Source organism: Polypterus senegalus, chromosome 12, assembly GCF_016835505.1.
Source record: "Polypterus senegalus isolate Bchr_013 chromosome 12, ASM1683550v1, whole genome shotgun sequence".
Taxonomy (NCBI): Eukaryota; Metazoa; Chordata; class Cladistia; order Polypteriformes; family Polypteridae; genus Polypterus; species Polypterus senegalus.
The window spans coordinates 107,298,190-107,310,701 of record NC_053165.1 but is presented as its reverse complement, the minus strand read 5'-3'; the positions used below and the strand labels follow the sequence as shown (position 1 = coordinate 107,310,701).

The window sequence follows — 12,512 nt, the reverse complement described above, 5'->3', positions numbered from 1 at the left end:
TGCAACATTTTAAAAATTAAAAAAAAAAAAAAATTACATTTTGGAATTTATCATGGAAAACTAATGAATACCATAAGTGTGAAAACATAACTGACTTCAAAAATACCAAAGTTATAATTTAATAATATCATTTGTGTATTTTTTGCATTAGAGATAAAATTCTTCTCCAGCTACAATTTTTATTTCTAATTTCCCTTTTAACTCTTGCTGTCATATGTTTGTAGAGCCCATGGTCAACACTTGTGTTACATATGTGCATTATAATACTTCTATATGCTTCTGTTAACTCTCTCCATAATCCACAAATATAACCTATCATGTCTTCTATTCAGCTCAATCAGAAAATCAAAAAACATTCAGAAAAAAAATATTACTTGCTATTTAAAATTTACATCTAGGCAATGAAAAACAAAACAGGAAAGCATACTCTAAAAAAATTCAGATATTAAATTAGAAAAGTATGAAAAAAACTACATAAACCTAAACCTAGGAGAGTTTACTTATTGTCAGTTGAATTCTTCACTATCAACATTAATAGGAATTCATAAATACAACCAGAAAACTTTATATTGCTCATTCGTTATGATGTAAATGCCCTTTACAACTATTCATCCATCATCTGTAAATTTGCTTTATCCAAGGCAGGGTCAAGGGGAAGACAGAGCCTGTACCAGCAAGCATCTGGCAAAAGGTTGGAACAGTAGTTGTACAGGGTGCCAGTTCATCTACTATTCCCCATTATTCAGTAATTCCATATATTTATTCAATTTGCACCACTTGCTATTTTCAAGTTTATTTTATTTGAGTCTTATTCGTTAGATCTGTACCTCGTGTATGTTATAGCATGTGTAACTAAGTGAATGGTACTTTTTTCCCCCCACTTACACTTCTGCAGGGCTGTACACCTGTCATCTTCATTATCTAGCACCCACTGCACTGGGATAAGCTCCACTGCTCTACAACTCCAGGTTACACGGTGTGGGTTGCTGAATGTCTGCATGAAAGTATTTGTGCTAGTTATAAATCAGAATAATTTCAAGCAAATAACTAAATCAGTATAAAAACAACCATCTCTCATTAGGTAACTGTTGGGGGAAATATCAGTCTTGTAGTGTGAATTCTTATGCATTACCCAATGTTTACATAACTTTCTGATACAAAATGGTTATGGACTGCTCATACCTTTTTCTGTACACTTGACTGAAATTATTACAGCAGAATATACAAAGGAAGAGATGAAGACAATAGCATATGTGAGCATTTCTTTACCTGAATGTGACTTCAGGGACAGGGCATTTGATTCCATTGTGAAAAGGCTCTCTTAATGAGATTGTCTGAGTAGTCTGATCAACAGATGACACCTTCCCCTGGAAAACACCTAATGTCTCTCCACAATTTATAGAAACTAAACTTCCAAGCCAGTCTGTAGCCATTTTGGAAAAATACACCTTCAAAACACAAAAACAGTATATTAAAAACTTTTCATAAATGTTTTATTCAAATAATATAACTCATAATTAAAAAGCAGTACAGATACTACAGGAATCATGTAATGATGCTGGATGTGTTTTCAATTTTCTTTTTCTAAAATCAAGGAGCACAACATACAGGCTGCTTTACTTTACTGGGAATGAAATGGACTAGCTGGCCACCTTCTTGGTGCATTAATGAATTTAAAATAGTTGTTTGCCTTTCTCACTTTTCAAGCATATAAAAAAACCTTTTGATACTCATGCCTACCCACACATTTTCTTAAGTGAGAGTTTTAAAATATATGTCTGTAGAAAACTATTGCCAGACATATAACTGCTGGGTTAGTAGTTTAAGTTTATATTAGTAAAAGGTATTATGATCTAACGCTGGATTACTTAAAGGTTAAAAAGAAACAAAAACATGCACATATTTCATCTCTCATTCTTCCCCAATTAAAGAAAAAAAGTAAAGTAATTGCTTATAGATGAGCCATATAGAATTTAGCAATAAATCAATGGCAAGGAATATTAAAAATTTATAACCAAAACTTTGTTACATTTGTATTTTTTATAAACTTTAATTTTAATATTAAATATGATAGCCTTTCTTTAAACACCATGGAACTAACAGATCTAAGTGGAAATATCACCCACCAGAATTAATACTGTTGATTACGACTTTGAAAAGCCATTGTAAACAAGAAGTTTCTACTTAAGTTTAAAATTTTGCAGCAAATGTCACAAAAAAAGTCTGGGTTCAATGTGTATAGTACATGACTTTGTGAAAAATATTTAGTGCCTGTTTCTTAATTAAAATCTTAAGAAATTTCCCCACAACAGTAGGTAACACCTGAGAAAATAAAAAGGCAAGACCATGCCCTGAAATAGTGAATCAGCAAAGCCTACTCTAAAATGATGTGCAAGCACAACATTACTTTTAAGGGTTTCTTACTGGGACAATTTAATTTCCTGAACCCCCACATATAAAACATTTTCCAAATATTTTTTTGCTCAATTAAACTTTGGTTTGTACATTTAGTACTTTATATGGTAATTAAGGAAGGCTTTCTGCAAGTATTAAACGGTAAAAATAAATGATACATTATTTTCCTATGACGTTTAGTATTGTGACATGTTCGCGTTCTGAGCATATTGGGGTTTTCCAGCCGTTATACTGCACCCAGTGTTCATCATAACCTTTGGAATAGCGACTTGTATGCTACTTGGCCAAACCGATACCTGGTTTTATCATTGCATTCTAATACTGTATGTTACACATCTGTGCCTCATCAACATATCTTACAACACTGTGAATTTGTTGGCTCTGCTGAATGCAGAATTTGTTTCAATACTCGATATATGCTACTTTTCTTAAAATGTTAAAAAAAAAAGAAAAATTCAATATTAAATTTGCGCCATTGTTCTCTTTTGCTTTAAAGATCATCACCTAAGAACTCATTTTCTGTTTTCAGTGCTTCTAGCCCGATTCAACACCTTTGGGGGGTAGGGGGGATGGTTGGGAGTTTAAGAATCCGAAACTGTTAAAACTACCATTAATATTAAGACTCGGAAAAAAGAGCGTTTCAAATTAAACCTATGAATTATTGGTTAGACAAAATTATCTTGCAGCGTGCATACATATTGCATACAAGTATACTTTTTATACTGCTTCTCTCTGCGATTAACAGACTACTTCTATAAAATTGTTACATCTTTCAGAAAGAGACGTCATACGTGTACATTACGTTTATTACAGTACCGCGCTCACTTCAGAAGACATAAAGACATAGGAGGCTCAGTGTACATAACCATTGACATGAAATTATATTCGTGAATATTTGAAAACATTACATAAATCTAAATCGGGATTTTAAAAATGCGTACACAACAACCATGATTAATGGTACTGAAAATCAGTACCGAGTCCTGTATAAAAGTATTACATACTCGAAAAAATAATAAGGATTATCGCAACTTTTGTTCATAACAGTATTATCCGATGGTATGTAAAAGAGCGCTGAAACAGATTTCGTCATTACTATTAAAACGGTTTGTATTGTGTTTTCGCTACGTGTAACTCGCTTACCTCCAACCACTGCAGAACAACCTTCAAAATTACAGCACTATGTATATATAAATCTGAAATATTCGAGCGTTTATACAAAATATGTTTTTTTTCATTTGCTTATTGCCTTTTAACTTCTAACTATTCCAACACTAGCTTGCTGAAGCTATAGGCCTCATGGTCCTGACGTCACTTCCTAAATCTACTATAAACAACGACGCTATTTCATGACGTCACCGGGAGTCATGCGGAAGTTACCGCACAGTCCCAAGAGCTGGTTGAGGGTGGTAATCAGCGTAGGAAGTGCATATGAACTTCTTAAGATTAATATTAAGATTAAGGAAAAACACTGCTTTTTATTGTCTGGGGTACTTAACATCAATGCTAAAGAAAAGAGTAGTTATGTTATTTTCTTCATAAATAACGCGAAAGGCAGACGGTGAAATGTACGGATTTCAATACTAAAACTTCGAAATGGCATTTCATCGTTTAATTCTGCGTTTTGTGTGTCTTATATATAAGAGAAAAATATTAAAATATTAGCAGAAACTTCATTTATTTTGTTGTATTTGATTAACTAGAAATCCTGTAAAATAGGATACTGAGTCTATACCGTAATACTGTTCCGTCAGTGATTTGATAAAAACCAATGTGTCCGTCAATCGGAGACTATTTCCTGCTTTAAAGGGGATAATTTGCTGATTAGAGTATTTTACTTTATAGGTACTTAGAAGTGTAAATATAAATTATTCTGCAGTATACAATGTATTGGTATATGTACAATTAATATGTTTTTGGTAGACAGACATACATTTTTATCTAATAATTTTAACACTGAAAATTTTGACGAAAATGGCTTTAAATTCTGCAGAGTACGTTCTGCAGAATTAATGTTATTTCAGTAGTATTGTTTATTAGAATTAGAGGCCTTAAACACATCACGTTGTGCACATCTTACTCAGTATTTAAAACCATTACTTGGGTACATTTTCAATTAATCTAGGAACAGCAGATTCAATTAATACAGGAGTTGAATTAAAGATGACAGTAGTAGTTCATTTAAAAACCTCTTTCTAGTGGTGCCATCCGGAACTAATAGTAGGTTCCCTACAAACTGTTATACATTCATGCAAAAACATAACCGTTCAACTGACCTTTTCATCTGAGACTTGTTATACTCCAGCATCATTATTGTTACAATAATTTTAAAGTTAGAATTTTAGTAGAGTATATGTGTCTTTGGTTAATTGTTGACATTTATTTGGCTGTTTGATTGAGTGTAGTTGTCTGCTCAAGTATTTCCAGTGATAGACTTGTCCAGTACATGATCGTTTTCTGCTTCTGATATACTTTGAGGTCTTTTGAAACACTAAACAGTATTAACCTGACTTGAAAATGGATCCGCTGTCAGGTAAAATGAAATCCCAAGCTCATATGCTGGGTTTTTAGTCTATTTCATACTTTTTTTTTGCTCATAGTTGACTGTTCAGCATTGTCATAACATAACATAGCATAACATTCTAAAACCTGCCTAACTCAGTTTATGGTTGCTTGTGCATGACTGTGCTATGTATTAAAATGGTGTCTTGTTTAGAGTTAGTTGCTGCCTTGCACCCATTGCTGATAAGATAACCAACACTTCCTTAGAAAACTTGCAATTAAAACAAATTTAGCTTAATGGAGTAATAGATATTTTGGTATGGGTGCAGGATTGAGTGTATTGTCTTAGTGGTCCGGGCCTTGTGATTGATGTTATAGGGATAGGTTTTTCCACCCTGTGATTGTGGCATGAAGTAAAAAGGTTTGCAAAATGGACAGTTGATTCAATATGCCTTTGAACATTTCCTGATTTGTTTTTATCTGACTGGGATTTGTTTCTAGAGTTATGAATTTAGCGTGCTTATCCTGAGCTTGTAAAAGTAAATTAAAATATTATTATTTTTTGTACATGTTTACCCTGGACATTCTGCTATTTTACAGATTCAGTAACCTGGATTTAAAACCTGTGCATGTATATTGTCCATCTGGAATTTGCTTGTTCTACCTAGGCTTGGGTGGGCTTTTCTCTAGATACCTCAGTTTTTTCCATCTTCCCCAAAGATATGCAGGTTAGGTTAATTGGTAACTCTCAACTGACCAGAGTGTGAATGTAAATGGACAAAGCAATGGACTTGTGTTCTGTCCAGGGCTGTTTATTGACTTGAGCACAGTTCTGCCCCCTGCAACCCTGATTTGGATTAAGAGGGTTTGAGAATGTTATGCATATTTGATTACCTTGATTCTCCTTAGGCATGTTCAGTCCATATATTGTGGGAGGTGGCTGACGTCCATGCCCAGCCGGGACGCCCCTGCACACTATATTCAGAGGGAGCAGCTCTGGACAGTGCAATACCTCCCCCTGTACGCTAGATGGTCGCCCCTCTGGGCTGGAGTAGTGCCTCGGTTTCCCACAGGGCTCCCTGGGAATTGGAGTTGGGTGCAGCCCTGTTGGGTCCTGCAGGTACCGCCAGGGGGTGCAGTGTTTGGGACTTTGTTAGGGACATGCCCTCCCGGGACGGGCTGCTTCTCCGGACGGGTCTTCGCTGGCAATGGAGCACTGTGGCGAATGGCTGGGGCTGCTGCCCAGCCGGGACGCCCTAGAGGATCGGAGGAGAACTTACACCTCCTCCAGACCATGAGGGGATGACCGCCCCGGTTGCTTTGGGGACCACGGGTAGAGAGTTTGGAAGCTCAACCCTTTAGGGGCCCGTGGTCACCACCAGGGTGCACCCCACTGCCTTTGGAGTCCTGGACCTCAGCACTTCCGCCACACCCGGAGGTGCTGGGGGGAAGAGGACCGGGAACACCCGGAATGCTTCCGGGTGCAAAGCCGGCACTTCTGCCACACTGGGGAGTGCTGGTGGATGATGGCCAGGAAGCACCTGGAGCACATCCAGGTGACTATAAAAGGGGCCGCCTCCCTTCATTCAGGGCTGGAGTCGGGTGAGGAGAGGACAAGAGCTTAAGGAAGAGAGTGGAGGCGGCCTGAAGAGTGTGAGGCTTGGACTTTGGGGAAGTCTTGGGGGTTTTACAGTATGTGTGCACTTGAACTTGTAAATAGTCTTGTAAATAAACGTGTGGTGGTGATTAAACATGTCTACCTGTCTGTGTCCTGGGCTAGTTCCACAATATGTATAATATACTAATATATTTAAGAAGATCTATTATGTCAGTTATGTACTCTTGTGTAACTTTTTATTTTTGAAAGTAAAACATCATAACATAACACAGGTTCATCAAACAAATGAAAATAGTATAACAAGTACAATAGTATGCTTTAAGAGCAATCCATGAAGCACAGCATTCCAATCCCACCCAAATAGGAAAGCATTATAACTACAGAGCCCCATCTAAAACATATTTACAGGATGAAACAATAACTAAACTAAAAAGGCTGAGAACAACCTTGGAATTGTTACTTTAGGATTATACTATTGAGTTCTTGTTAAGTTCTGAAGACATCCTGAACAGATCCTTGTAAAAGAGTATTTATTTTTTTCCAATTTGAGGCAATACTGAACACTGCTTTCCCATAGGCTTAGAGGGTTATATGTTGTAGGATACTATAACTGATTTTTCATAGCACACTTTTATCCCATCTGGTATTACCCCAGATATTGCTTTTAAGGGGTTAGGAATGATTTTAAATCCAAAGCTATCTAATACATTTACAGAAACATTTGCCCAAAATGGTATAAGTGTAACGCTTTCTGAAAATATATAAGGTACTGATGCAAGTGCTTTATGACATTGCTCACAGATTGGATCTTGACCAGTGTATATTTTAGATATTTTATGTTATACACAATTGAGGAGCAGTTGCTAGATGAAATAGGGCATCCTTGGTGTATATTGAACTTTTGTATATTTTATGAAAGTCAGAGTTCCATTCCTTCTTTGGCATATCCCTTTCCCATTATGCCTTAATATCATTAAGGGAAATGTTCCCTTAAATGTTTCGATCTACTCTGGACATGCTGTCTTCGTCCACACTAGCCCGTATCACTTCAGGGAAAGATAAAGGTGAAGGTTGAGGGAAGCTGCATAGGTTGCTTTTAAAGACGTTTCTTATTTAAATACAGAGGAAAATGTGTGTAGCTGGAAGATTACATTGGAATTTAATTGTTAAAAAGATCCAAATACATTTGATTTAGAGTTATCTAAATGTTACAGTAATCACATCTTACATAGACTAAATACTGCAGAAGTCAGAGATGATTGAAAAAGGTGATATCATATATACAGCAAAAAATGGGAGTTTCTCTGCTTTAAAAGTGCCCTGTGTTGGTTTCATAACTTTAATAAATTGTAAATCACTGGATTACTGGTAAATTGTTGTTGAGTGGTGCACAGTGCAGAACTTAACCGAAAGATTTAGTACAGGATTTCCTTCACTTTTACTAGCAAGGCCAGAGTAGATTTGTGGGCTTGTGTTAATTTCCAAAATTTTATTGTAATAATTTTGCAGCACAGTTGTAAAACTTTAGAAAGTTAGCTTTAGATCTCTGTAGAGCCATCTTTTTATTGTGTGAACATCTTGAGTTCCAGATAAATAATATTACAGTTTAGGTTATCAAAGAATGACATGTTAATTCTTGTGGGAATGCTCTGAAAGAGGTACAGTATAGGAGCTTTGGAAGGATACAGTATTCATTTTAGCAATATTGATTTTCCTAACTACAGTAAGATGATGGGTGGGCTGTCTATTAACATCTTGTTTTCTATCATAGTACCAAATTCTGTTTATTTTAAATACACTATAATCACATTCAGGAAAATGCATCTAAACTGAGAGAACTTGCCGATCAGCTGGAAGACGTTATGCAGACATTCATGGCTAGAATTGAAACAGCGGAATATTTGGCATCTAACGCCGATGGAAAAGCTACAGCTGCGAATTCCAAATGCAAAAAACTCGAGACAGACTTGCGGCTCTGGAAGATGGAAGCAGAAGGAATAATATTAGAATCGAAGGTCTACCTGAGAATTATGAAAGTCCAAACCCAGTGAAATTCATAGCTGAACTATTCTCAAAAATAATTAGAGAGGACTTTAAATCAGATACCGAGATAGCGGCAGCTTATCTCATACGTGGATCAAATACCTTTAAACCTAGGTCTTTTATTGTCCACTTCGAGAGATTACAATTTAAGCTTGATGTGATGGCAGTTCTCAGACACAAACACAAGATTATATTTGAAAATAACCACATTCATATTTTCCCTGATTTCTCACCCTCAACAGCTGCTAAACATGCAGCTTTTTACAACATTAAACAGTGGTTACGGAAAGCCGATATCAGATACAGCCTCTTGTATCCTGCCAAACTGAAAGTAGAAATTCAAGACAAATATCACATCTTCTCCTCCAAGGATGAAGCAGAAAAGGAATTAAGAAAGCTGATCCCCGTGATTTTTTGAAATACAAAAGTGAGTCGCATCCTGTCATGGTATGGCAAGAAGATACCTCCTGTCTGATCTGCTTGCAATGATACAGGTACCATAATTATACATCCTTTTCTCTTCTCTGACACTTTTTGTTTATGTTTTAATTATAATTGTAGGTGTATGTGTGGAAGAAATTAAGGCAGGTTTTTTTTTTTTTTAACTATTCTAAAGGAGACTGTTTAACATCATACCCTTGGATTATGCTTATAGTATTTAGACTTTATCGGTAATAGATATCTCTACTTTTTAATTCACAAATGCCACTGCTGGGGTGCTTGTTTTGTTTTGGACATGCTCTGTCTCTAGGTATGTCAAAGGACCGGGACTTTGTGAAGTGGGGTCCAGCCTCACGTGGAAGGGTTGGTGGGGGGATAAGGAGGGGAGAGAAAGAGAGCAAGCTATATCTAATCTATTTTTTAATCCTTATAATGATAACTACCAACGTAGCAATAAGCTGCATGGCAATAACTCGTGGCAAAATTGGAAATTAAGGTTAAAGCTGTCTCACTTCCAGTTAAGACTACAAAATGACATCAAAATACAGAATCAATGTCCCCATGATGGGACAGTTAACTTTGTGAGCTGGAATGTTAAAGGCCTGAGTCACGAATTAAAGAGAAAAAAAGTATTCTCTCACCTAACAGATCTAGATGCTAAAATAGTATTTTTACAGGAGACCCACTTACTAAGCAAGGATCAATTCCAGCTGCAAAAAGACTGGACTGGCTAAATGTTCCATTCTAGCTTTACAAAGAAAACTAGAGGTGTGGGAATTCTTATACATAGAACAGTCTCATTTGTGGTATCAGATGTAGTATCTGATCCTGAAGGGAGATATGTGATTGTCATGGGCAATTTATTTAACTGTAAAGTGATTCTGATAAATGTTTATGCACCCAATGTTGATGATAGGGAATTCATGCAAAATGTATTTACATCCATTCCTAATGTGAACACTCATACAATTATAATGGCTGGGGACTTTAATTGTGTTTTAAATCCACTCTTGGATAGGACTCCTGTCACAGGGGGAATGACATCTAACACTGCAAAGACAGTTACACAGTTTTTAACTGACCACAACCTATCAGACCCCTGGAGATTTCTAAACCCAAACTCAAGAACATATTCCTTCTACACACCAGTGCATTATTGCTATTCAGGAGTTATTTTTTTATAGATAATAATTTCTTGCCTACGATTAAATCTTGCAAGTACGATGCTATTGTTATTTCCGATCATGCCCCTTTTATCTTGGAGCTAAAATCATTAGGCCCCACACACTCATCTCGTAGATGGTGTCTTAACCCACTTCTATTAACAGACAAGAATTGTACAGAATTTATATACAAACAAATCAGTTTCTTCCTAGAGACAAATACATCCTCAGAGGTCTCTGCAGGAATACTCTGGGAAACTCTAAAGGCCTTCTTAAGAGGACAGATTATTTCATATCTTTCCCACAGAAATAAATTAGAAAACAATAAGGTATCAGAGCTAACCAGCAAAATTGCTAGAATAGATGAAGAACATGCCAGGTGTCCATGTGAAGCTCTTAATAGGAAAAGGCAGGCTCTGCATTCAGAGCTCAACCTCTTACAACCAAAGAAACTGAACAACTCATTTTTAAATCAAGACATCATTACTATGAAAACGGAGAGAAAGCTAATAAGCTCTTAACTCAACAAATCCACAAGCAAGAAGTTTGCAATGCAATCCCAGCAATCACCAACACGAATGGAGATAAAATCATTGACCATAAAAATATAATGCACACATTTAGAGACTACTATAAATCCTTATATTCTACTGAGTTTAAAGAAGACAACACACAATCTAATGCATTTCTACATACATTACAGATACCACAAATAAATATTTTAGTGCAGAGGAACTGGATAAACATTTGGCTCTGTCAGAATTACTAGATGCTTAAAAGTCACTTCAAAGCAGGAAAGCAGCAGGCCCTGATGGATTCCCTGCAAAATTTTATAAGAAATTCTCCACTCAGCTAGCTCCCCTCTTATTAGCAACATTTACAGAAGCTAGAGACAATCAAATTCTACCTCAAACTTTTCACCAAGCATTAATCACCATCTTTCCTAAACAAAATAAGGACTTATTACAATGTGCATCATACAGACCAATTTCACTTCTGAATAATGATGTTAAGATACTCTCCGAAGTCCTAGCTAGAAGGATGGAGAAAGTGCTGCCTTCGGTAATATCACAAGATCAAACTGGATTTATTAAAGGCCAACACTTAGCTTCCAATCTTCGACGCCTGTTTAATATAATATATTCACTAGCAAAGTCAAACACCTCAGAGATGATATTATCATTGGATGCAGAAAAAGCATTCAACATGATTGAATGGAAGTACCTTTTCACTACATTAGAGAAATTTGGGTTTGGCCTGAACATTTGTGCATGGATCAAACTACTGTATACAAATCCAGAAGCTTCAGTTTGCATTAACAACATTTGTTCAGACTACTGTAAACTAGAATGTGGTACCAGACAAGGATGCCCCTTGTCACCACTGCTATTTGCAATCGCCATTGAACCACTGGCAGTTCACTGTCAAAATGCTTATCAGATAAAGGGGATTATCAGAGATGGACTTGAACTGAATATTTCTCTATATGCAGATGATATGGTACTGTATATATCAGACCCACAAAATACTGTGCCTGCAGTCTTAACAGCACTTACAGAATTTCAAAAGATCTCTGGTCTCAGAATTAATTTGAATAAAAGTGTGCTCTTTCCAGTGAATTCTCAAGCATACAATATCAGATTGGACACCTTCCCTTTTATCATTGCAGATCAGTTTAAATACCTAGGGGTAAATATCACAAGTCAATATAAAGCTCTTTATCAACAAAATTTCACCGTCTGTATGGAAAAAATTAAGCAAGACTTGCATAGATGGTCAACCCTTCTTCTCACTCTACCTGGAAGAATTAATGTTGTTAACATGAATATCCTTCCTAAGCTTCTCTTTCTAAACTGCTCAAAAAAATTAAAGGAACACTTTGAAAACACATCAGATCTCAATGGGAAAAAGAAATCCTCCTGGATATCTATACTGATATAGACTGGGTAATGTGCTAGGAACGAAAGGATGCCACATCGTTTGATTGAAATGAAAATGATCAACCTACAGAGCCCTGAATTCAAAGACGACCCAAAAATCAGAGTGAAAAAATTATGTGGCAGGCTAGTCCATTTTGCCAAAATTTAATTGCAGCAACTCAAAATTGTACGCAGCACTGTGTATGGCCCCTGTGTTCTTGTATACATGCCTGACAACATCAGTGCATGCTTCTAATGAGATGACAGATGGTGTTGTGGGGGATCTCCTCCCAGATCTGGACCAGGGCATCACTGAGCTCCTGGACAGTCTGAGGTGCAACCTGGTGGCATTGGATGGACCAAAACATAATGTCCCAGAGGTGTTCTATTGGATTTAGGTCTGGAAAGTGT

General features: G+C 36.5%; 1 protein-coding gene across 2 annotated transcripts in view; it reads right to left on the bottom strand.

Moving 5' to 3' along the window:
* The window catches only part of edc3 (enhancer of mRNA decapping 3 homolog (S. cerevisiae)), a 68,706-nt gene extending 64,991 nt beyond the window's left edge, over positions 1-3,715 (bottom strand). For both annotated transcript variants that reach the window (XM_039773177.1, XM_039773178.1), the window contains exons 1-2: positions 3,559-3,715; positions 1,270-1,448 (exon numbers count right to left, since the gene is read on the bottom strand). In XM_039773177.1, coding sequence (XP_039629111.1) covers positions 1,270-1,433 — 164 coding nt within the window. In that variant the 5' untranslated portion in view covers positions 1,434-1,448; positions 3,559-3,715. The remainder of the gene's footprint in view (positions 1-1,269; positions 1,449-3,558) is intronic.
* Between the last annotated feature and the right edge of the window lie 8,797 nt (positions 3,716-12,512).